The following is a 10394-nucleotide window of genomic DNA, read 5'->3' as shown; positions in this document are numbered from 1 at the left end:
GAATGTTGAGATCCAACATCACCTTGTGACTACTAATTGTGACTTCTCACAATATATGACAAGTGTCCTTCTATCCTAGACATCTAGATTGATCAATGTGAGACATATACCGTGTCATCCTCTGACCAATCTAAATCTTGATCTCCAAGTAGACTCACTAAATCAAATGAGCTCAATATCTCATATTGACTCATTTGGGCATGGTTATGCACTTCGTGGTCTCACTCTATCAAGAATATCGATGTCGCTCCCGTCATATAGGAGGGATAGATCCCATGTACATCACTCACATCCCTCTGCATAATTCGTTATATACCAGTAATCGCCTTTATAGTCCACCCAGTTACGGGTGACGTTTGACGAAACCAAAGTACATAACTCCTTATATAGGGATCCATGGTGACTTCAGGTCCAAGGACTAATAGTCATACTAATAGCCACATGAGAAAGTATATGACACTCATATAACGATCCATGATACTTTCTCATGGCGGGTCATTCAGTATGCATTCTCCAATGCATACTCATGTGTCAACTTGATATCTCTATATCCATGACTTGTGAGATCAAGTCATCGAGTTGACCTACATGCTAGTCTTATTGCATTAACATTGTCCCTGAATGTTAATACTCGACTAGGAATGATTAAGAGTAGTGTTCCCTATATCATCTCACTATCGGTTCAACTAACCGATCAATATAGGTGAGAACCTTCTACTCAAGGATGCTATTATACTTAGTTTATTTGACACCAATACAAGTAAGTATAATAACCAAAACAAATGCCTTTATTTATATAAGAATATGATACAACAAGTCTATAATACAATCATCAAATGATTGGCTCTAGGGCTCTAACTAACAGTTTCCTATATCATGGGTGTGAGATCGGTAGCAAGTGCAGTACCTAGGTCCCCGTAGGGCATACTTGTTGACAGAGGTTTGAATGACTTCGATCTGTTGCACCACTCCAGCATCCTGGACTGGTGGAAGATTCAGCCGAGGGTCTTTAGGACAGACAGGAGGTGGTGGTGGCCTCCTCTCTTCCCGACTGGTTGGAGCAAGGGTTTTACTTCTTTCTTCCAAGCGACTTGAGCTTCCTCTAAATTAATGTATTTGACTGCTTATCCCAATAGGCCATCAAAGTCCTTTGTGGCCTTCCTGATGAGGGCTCGGAAGAAATCACCTTCCAACTACCCTTGAGAAAAGATACTTATTAATATCTCAGAGGTGGGAGACGGGACGCCCAGTGCCACCTAGTTGAAACACTTAATGTATGCCCTCAGGGACTCTATGACTCCTTGTTTGAGGGCAAATAGACTATGATTAGTCTTCTGGTTTCTCCTGTTACTAGAAAAATAATTTAAGAAGGTATTTTTGAACTCTTTGAAGTAGGTGATAGATCCAACTAGTAGTCTATTTAACCATCTTTGTGTCGAGTCGGAAAGAGTGATCATGAACACTCGACACTTTATTGCGTCACTGTAATGATTGAACAAAGCAGCATTCTGGAATTTATGGAGGTGACCCTTCAGGTCATTGTTGCCTCCGTATTCTCTAATAGATGGGGGGCTTAAAATCCCTAGGGAGCTTTTCATCAAGCACTTCCTGAGAGAAGAGCATCCTGGGCTTTTCGGGCGTCTCTCGAATGGCCGGAGCCTTCCCTCTCTTCGGATCTATTGGGGGTGAATTCTCGGCCGAGGAAGCTTACGATCCTTCTCTCGGCGCTCGAAAAAGTGCCCAAGGAAAGTCATATGGTTGCTTCCTCTTAGATCTTCCATTTGAGGCGGGGAGCCCTTCCCTCGAGGTTGCAGGTGCTCAGTGTGAGTGAGAATCCGCAGTTTGCTTCTCTGATGTTTTTTCTGGCTTGGCATTCTTGAATAGATCAAATTCTTCAGGCATCATGGTGATATTGATTCTATCAATATCCTCCATCTTCACGTCCCAGACCAGGTGGAGAAAGTTCCTATAGATGATGCTAAATTTGATCCCGTCAGGAAGCTGAGTTGGATGGTGGGAGATCGGTGATGAGGGTAAGTATGTTGACGAGGAAGGGACCTGCATCTGAGACCTAGAGATACATCACAAGCTTTTCACCTTCCCGCAGAGCAAAGGGAGATAATCGGAGATGGTAATCATGGACCTGCACACACAATAGATAGCTCACACAGGGTGTTAGAGTGAGAACCAGGAAAGAGGTCCCCGGTGTAGGCACTCCGAGACTCAAGTCAAAAAGAGGTCGAGCGAAAAGCATACGAACAAGTAGAACAATAGTAGATGCGTATGTACGTGTGTACCTGACCAACGGAGTAGACCTAGGTTAGGGCTAACACGATCTCAATTAATGCAAGCATGGACGAAGTAGACCTCTTTCCAATTCTATATCAATGTCAGGATGTTTCGTAAAAATGGGTTGTACTAGATAAAATACGGAAAAGAAATGAATCAATCAATTGCAATTTATGTCGTGTTCGACATAGCACGTTGGCACCTCTAACTGGTTGTTGTCATATGAAATCTAGAAGTTAGCATAGTTTTGACGCTTTCTAATTCAGCGTATTTTTCTTACCTTATATAGATATAATTCTAATAATTTTTCCATATTTATCAGTTTTCAATAATTCTCTCAGTTTGTTTCTTCCTCGTCTTAAAAATTTGGAATCCTAATACTTTGTAAAACTTGTATACATTCCTTTTTGTGAGAGTTTAAGGTTCAAAAACATGGATGCAAAGTAAACCACCTATCGGAAATATGAAGAGTTTCTATCTTTTTAAAGGGATTTAACCTTCAAATACGTCCAATATAAATTAAAGCAATTGAATCTTCTTCCTCCCAATCCCTGGTCCTTGCTTCCATCCATTATTGCTCGTGAATAATTTGACTAATCGTCGGTGGTGATCATTGATCACCACAAACAGTGCAGTTCAGATCTCGTCCCAAGTTTCATCCTCCTTGCAACGCTAAACCTCACTTGGTTCTGCATTCATGAAGCAGGAGGAACTCGGAAACATGCAGAACGAGCTTGAGTACGTTTGGTGTTCTAAAATCCCGAAAAATTAGATAGATCTATCAGCCAATTAATAAACAGAAAGACCTCATGGTTGAGATCACTAAATAGCTAAGGAAATTTATTCAGAGTTGCATGTACAAGTTCTGATCTGTATCTTTGAAATTTTAGGGGGGAATTTTTTTTATGCACAGTACAGAACACTTTTATAAGGCAAAGGCTTGTAAAAATCTTGCTCAAATTAAGGCAGAGAAAACGCATGCATCGATCAGAAGAGAGTCCACCTCGCCGACCAAAAGCTCCCTTTCTTGCTCTTCTTCTTCTTCTCCTCCTCTTCCTTCTTCCTCTTCTTCATCGTCTTCATCTTCTTCTTCTCCTTATCTTCCTGATCACCTCCCGGCCTCCCGATCGTGAAAGCCAGCGACCGGCTTTTCCGCAGAGGCTCAGGCTTGGCGAGGGCTTGGCTGCTAGGAGGGGAAGAAGAGAGGTTGGAGTTGCGAGAGGAGGAGGAAGAGGCGGCGAAGGAATTGGCGGAGGAAGACGCGGAGAGGTGAGACAGCTTTTCCCTGAGGCAGAAGGCGCACACTCCTTGGGACTGCCGGTGCTCAGGGTGCTTCCTGCACCTCCCTTCCATCTCCGACGATGCCCTCGCCATCGGGTGAGGCTGATCAAGCTTCTTCGAGTCCCTTGGAAGCAACTCCATTCATATTAATTAATTTTCATTGCTGATTCGCAGGAAGAGGAGGAGTACTAAGCTTCTAGGATTGTTGTTGGTGTTGTTGCTTTTTCAACAATTTGGTTTGTCGAGTGCCATGCGTGTGGTCGAGACGCAGCCATGGACCACCCACATGCCCAAATTAAACAGCTAGCTTCCCCACTAGAAACTCTGTCGCCGTCCGTCCGTTTGAATTCGAAGGGTTATCTTCCATTTGCCAGAACTGTCTTATCAAAGCCCGTAGGAAACCACGACTCGTGAGTGAGCCAGGCGATGGGTCAATGAGATTCTTTATCATCTAACCGGAGGAATGTGGTGTAGTCGTCAAATAAGGCGGACATGATATGGAATGTTGACTGACTAGGTGTTCAAGTCTTCCACGGGGCTGGTTACGTATTGCTTGATCGACGGTCGAAAGTTGTCGCTCGTGGTTGGTCCCGCATGGTTGGCTATCCGATCGGACGGCCAGGTGGTGCGTTGGATTGATGTTGACGGATGGGAGAATCGTGGACGCAACGGCGAGAGATTGGGTCATTGCGATGCCTCCCCACGTGCGGTGGACGGCGTCAGCAGTGACCACATTTCACCGCCACGTGTTGAAACTCGCAGTACTAGTGGTAACGAGGGAAGGGATAAGGACAAAGCCAAAAGGGAAATGGCAAAAAGTACGCACCTGTTGAGCCATTGGATCATACTTTAGAATTAGCAAAAGATCATTAAAAAAGAATGATAAAAATTTATTAATTAATTTGAATGAATTTTATCTATTTAATAGATGGAGTTCATATAAATTAATTAATGATTCATTTTCGATTCACAATCTCGATCACAATCTAACGCACAAATTATAGAATGGCCAAAGAAAAAATTAATAAATAAAAAGAAAATCTAGGACAAAATTGTACAAATATCTTCATTTAATTATAAATAAAATACTTGGAATTTGTAAATTTAAAATTAATGACAAATGTCCTCTATTCCTTTATGGAATATATAGTCATGAAAAATTAAATTGAAATATATTCCTTAATTACTTTTAAAAGCTTGAAGTTGGGTTTGTTCTTCCCTTCAGCTTATGATTAGATGTGACAAACACTCCGGTGTGATATTTAATATTGAATTAAAGAGTTTAAGTAAAAGATCTTTCTTTATTATTTTAATATATATTTTTGAGTATGCAGAGATAAATGAAGTTTGGAGAGTTATTTGGCTTGGTAGGAAAAAAAAAGTGATATGTTTAATGATTTGAAGGTTCATTGAGAATGAAAAATTATATGAAATATCTGAAGGACCTCATAATAATTGTTAGATCGAGGATGACAATAGTTGATTGAATCTGTAAAAGTTGTAGATAAAATTCTAACCAAAATTAAAGATAGAAATGATATATTCATTTTCAATTGCTTGCATGTATTTAAATGTGACAAAATGTTTTTTTTTATATTGAATATACGGTATTTTTAAAGGGCGTACTTCCAGTTTAGTGTTGCCCAAAAACGAGCATTCAAGTTTTATTCTTCTCAGAAGGTACGCTTTTCAATTTTACTCCTCACAAGTATTCACTTTTTTCTTTATATGTAACATTTAGTTAATCTCTTTTAATTTCTTTCCTCTATTCTACTTTTCTTTTCTTCTCTTCCCTCTAAAATTAATTTAAACATTCTAAATTTATTTTTTTATATTTAATTTTAAAACAATAATTAAAAAATATAAAAATGTAAAAATATAAAAGAAAAATAAAATAACAATAAAAATATTTTTTTTCTATTTTTTAATATCTTTTATTTTAATATCTAATTATAAAAAAATAATAAAATAAGATTAATAAAGTTGATTTTATTAATAAAAATTACTTTGGTGTTGGTCTTCAAAAACTAACACCCGAGCTTAAATATTAATATCATTGTGATGTTAGTTTTCGAAAATCAGTACCATCATGTTATGAAAGTTTTAAATTATTTTGAGCATTAATTATTGAGAGAGACTTAAAACAGTAAATGAGGGTTAATTGACATGCAATCATAATTGACACGAGAGTATTGTGGGGCTGATTTTCAAAGACCAACACCATAGTCTGTGCAAGTTGACACACGATCATAACTTTACTTACGTATATTAGGACTAGTATTGGATACCATATATATACCTTCTATATATTGTACACTTCTATCTTATTGTAAAATTTTAAAAATCTAAGTTGTTTAGATCCATTAAGAGATTTCGATCAAAACTCATTGATAAACTTAGAAAACACATTCCAACTCCTATATGTTTCTATAGATCTTTGAAGTCCAAGGGTGCCCTTCGCTATTATTATAAAAGATTCTCAACATTGGTTAGAAGGTTTAGAAAGTTTCAAACTTTGTGTCAATTAACATGGACCTATAACCTCATATAAGATACTTAGAATCAAAATTTCTCATCATATCTACCTTCTACACACTCCATACTTCCATTTCATTACAAAAATTCAAAAATCTAAGTTGTCTAGGTCTATTAATGGTTTTTGATCAAAATTGATTGATGGACCTAAAGAATTCTGATCAGACTCATTCTAACTCCTATAGAATTCTACAATGCCCTATAGTCTAAGGGCGTCTTCCATTATCATCGTAAATGATTCCTAGCATTACTTAGAAGATTTAAAAAATTTCAAACTTTGCATCAATTGACACATGTTTATAACTTCATGTAAAAGACTCAAGACCATGATTTCTCAACATATTTCCCTTCTATACACTCACCTCTTTTATCTCATTTTAAATTTTTAGAAATTCAAATCTCTTAGGCTTATCAATAGTTTTGGTCAAAACTCATTGATGAATCTATAAAGCTCTGATCAGACTCATTCTAATTTTTGTGTGTTTATTGTTAGGACTTTTGGATGCGGCTAGAGAGGGGGGGTGTGAATAGCCGACCCCAAATTCTCGTTTCTTCCTACAATTTGAGTTAGCGCAGCGGAAATAGAAGATAGAAACGAAGCGGGAGAATATCAAACCTCAAACGCGACGATATAACGAGGTTCGGAGATGATACTCCTACTCCTCGGCGTGTCCGTAAGGTGGACGAATCCTATCAATCCGTCGGTGGATGAGACCCCGGAAAATCGGCTAATGAAAACTCCTTCTGGGTGGAGAAACCTCGCCATAATTTCTTTTGCAACAGCAAGATCAGAGTACAAGAAATACAGCAAGAAGCCAAGAACAATATGAATGTAAAAACACTGGTTTGCTTCCCTTCTCGTCGACTGTTGATGAAGCAGCAACTTCCCGGATGCCAACTACAGCAACAACTGATCAATTGGAAACCCAGCCGAGGGAAGCTCACACGAAGCTTCAGTAATGGAGAGCTCAGCAAAGCTCAGATCGCAAGGAGGAAGAAGAAGAACTTCCCTGTAGAGGCCCTCCACCTCGTTATATAACTTGAACCTACGAAGAAGACAGAAATCTAGCCGTTGTGTCTCAACGGCTAGGCCTGGACCGATCAGGCTCCACCCTGATCGGTCCAGGATGGGTCTGATCGGTCATGGGACCGATCAGGGCCTAGGCTGATCGGTCCCCAGACCGATCCCAACTCTCACAGAGAGTTGTTGCCGATCCCTGATCGGTCTGTGGACCGATCAGGCCATAGGTGGATCGGTCCACAGACCGATCCCTCCTATTCCTTCTTCCAATCTGTTTGTTTACTGATCGGTCACCAGACCGATCAGATGACCCACAGTGAGAATCAGTGTATCACTGGATCGGTCGGCAGACCGATCCAGATACCCATAGTATCACTGGATCGGTTAGCAGACCGATCCAATTTCCCAGCCTTAAATCTAAAGCCTTCCTGATCTAGAGAACGAGCTACCGAGCCCTCTCTGACCTAGTCCGGAGAACGAGCTACCGAGCCCTCTCCGACTTTCACGTCCAGTCCAGAGAACGAGCTACCGAGCCCTCTCTAACCTCCACGTCCGGTCTAGAGAACGAGCTACCGAACCCTCTCTAACCTAGTCCGGAGAATGAGCTACCGAGCCCTCTCCGACTTCCACGTCCGGTCCAGAGAACGAGCTACCGAGCCCTCTCTGACCTAGTCCGGAGAACGAGCTACCGAGCCCTCTCCGACTTCCACGTCCTGTCCAGAGAATGAGCTACCGAGCCCTCTCTGACCTAGTTCGGAGAACGAGCTACCGAGCCCTCTCCGACTCCATCCGGTCCAGAGAACGAGCTACCGAGCCCTCTTTGACCTAGTCCGGAGAACGAGCTACCGAGCCCTCTCCGACTCCATCCAGTCCAGAGAACGAGCTACCGAGCCCTCTCTGACCTAGTCCGGAGAACGAGCTACCGAGCCCTCTCCGACCTCCCATGCCAAGCTTCCATACTTGGACTTTTCCCTGCTTGGACTTTTCCCGTGCCAAGCTCCATACTCGGACTTTTCCCGTGCCAAGCTCCCTGCTTGGACTTTTCCGTGCCAAGTCTCCATACTTGGACTTTTCCCGTGCCAAGCTCCCTGCTTGGACTTTTCTGTGCCAAGTCTCCATACTTGGACTTTTCCCGTGCCAAGCTCCCTGCTTGGACTTTTCCATGCCAAGTCTCCATACTTGGACTTTTCCGTAATCAGGTCAACTCAAGTCGGGTCAACCAGGTCAACCTTGACCAAAGGTTGCACCCACAATCCTCCAAGTTCCTATTCTTGTCAAACATCAAAATATAACTTCTCCATTCTTGTCAAACATCAAAATATACCTCGAGTCAGGTCAACTCGAGTCGGGTCACCCAGGTCAACCTTGACCTAAGGTTGCACCAACATTTATTAGGTGAATCTAAGTCTAAATAAGTCATTTATTATTTTATGGCTCTCCCAACAATGCTCAAAACGATTTGAAACTTTCATGATACTTTAGTATTGGTCTTGGAAAACTAGCACCACAATGATCTTGGTATTTAAGTTGCGGTGTTAGTTTCTAAAATTGTACTAAAGTAATTTTTGTTTTATTTTATTTTATTATTTTTATTAATAAAATCAGCTTATTAATTTAATTCTATTATTATTCTTTTATAATTAGATATTAAAAATAGAAGATATTAAAAAATAGAAAAATATTTTTCAATTTTATTAATTTTTATTAAGTTTTAAAATAAAAAATAAAAAAACAAATATAGAGTGTTTAAATTAATTTTAGAGGAAAGAACAAGAGGAAAATTAGAAAAGAGGTAAGGGAAAGAATTAATTAAATATTGTATACAAATTAGAGATGAAAAAGAAGAGAAAAAGTGAATAGTTGTAGAGGGATAAAATTGAAATAAAAATGCACCTTTTAGAAAAATAAGACTTGGGTGTGTTTTTTTTTTTCGGCAAAACCAAACTTAAAATGTGCTCTTTGGAAATTTATGGTTGAATATAAATATATTGCAATAGAATATTGATTTGCATCTACAAATAGGTGATTATGCCTACTTATGTTGAATTTCTTCATTAAATTTATGAGGGTGTATTTTGAGCGAACAACTTAAATTAAAAAAAAAGTATTGTATCATACAAAAGACTCATTTACACTAATATTTGTAGATTAATTTCTCCAACAGCATTTGGAGGAATTTTTTAGTTGGGTAAAGGAGAAAGAAGAGCTTTAAGCTATTCAAAGTTGTATTACAAAGTCTTAATTATACACCATGTATGATAGCTACTTGTAGTGTTACCTAAATTAGGAAAAACAATGAAAACTTTCACCTCAAGCACTTCTGAACAAAGTCTACCTACATGAAGATGTTCACATTTTTTACAACCTTATTATTTTCTCGCTCCCACTAGATGAACGACCTTTAAGTTCTAGAATACTCTCTCGAGAAAAAACAAATTATACGATACTCTTTCAACCAATGATTTCACCATGTCAACATTCGACAAGATCATTAGAATCTTGATAATGATAGACTCTTTTGGTAATTCCCTATTGATATTGTTCAAAATCTTAGTCGGATAAAAGTCGGATTAGCTGTTATCTTATGTACCTCAGAAAACGGAACAGAGGCAGCTAAGCAGACGGTACTTGAGTTCTGCGCGCACTCAGACAAGCACACGGAATGTTAGAAGTCAGAAATCAGGGAAAAAGTCTCCAGAGCAGGCCTTCCGACGCTCAAGTCAGGTACTTTTTCCCCAGAAGAATAGTGTATGAAGGAGAAAAAAAAGTAGATGACAAGTGTGAATGTGAGAGAGAGCGTACCTGCTCAAGGGAGAGGACTTCCCTTTTTATATGACAGTGCGTACCTTTGGAGCCTGACCGATGTCAGGAAATGTCGAATGTCATGACCTATCTAGTGATGGAGGATGCGTGACACCTTTTCATGGACTAGAAGAAGGTTCCATTCGCAGATGACCGCAGACCATTGGAATATTCTCTGACATACAACAGTTATTCTCTGACAAGCGGTTACGATTCCCTGACCTTGTTGTCGCGTAATGTCTTTTGTCCTGCCTGGGTATGACTAGGGGCTGATCGGGAGTTGGACTACTGAGAGAACCACGTCTGGATATGACTGAACTGTGAAAACTCGACCAGTCGGAGCAGGTCAGGCATCACCCCGATTGTACATCCTAATTCAGATATGAGATCCTGATCTAGAAGCACCCGACCGGGCCTCATTCGGCTGATGACACCAGGTGGTCTTACCTCTTCTTTCCCTAACTGC

At 39.9% G+C, this 10394-nt stretch overlaps 1 protein-coding gene across 1 annotated transcript; it reads right to left on the bottom strand.

Annotated features, from left to right (window-relative positions):
* Positions 1–3082: 3082 nt before the first annotated feature.
* Positions 3083–3886, bottom strand: LOC121993967. Its single transcript, XM_042548189.1, has one exon. It carries the CDS (start codon positions 3709–3711, stop codon positions 3277–3279), a length of 435 nt encoding a protein of 144 aa, XP_042404123.1. The 5' UTR covers positions 3712–3886; the 3' UTR covers positions 3083–3276.
* Between the last annotated feature and the right edge of the window lie 6508 nt (positions 3887–10394).

This window comes from Zingiber officinale, chromosome 6A (genome assembly GCF_018446385.1).
Source record: "Zingiber officinale cultivar Zhangliang chromosome 6A, Zo_v1.1, whole genome shotgun sequence".
In the NCBI taxonomy this organism is placed as follows: domain Eukaryota; kingdom Viridiplantae; phylum Streptophyta; class Magnoliopsida; order Zingiberales; family Zingiberaceae; genus Zingiber; species Zingiber officinale.
The sequence above is the reverse complement of the archived record's forward strand: the minus strand, read 5'-3'. Positions and strand labels throughout refer to the sequence as shown.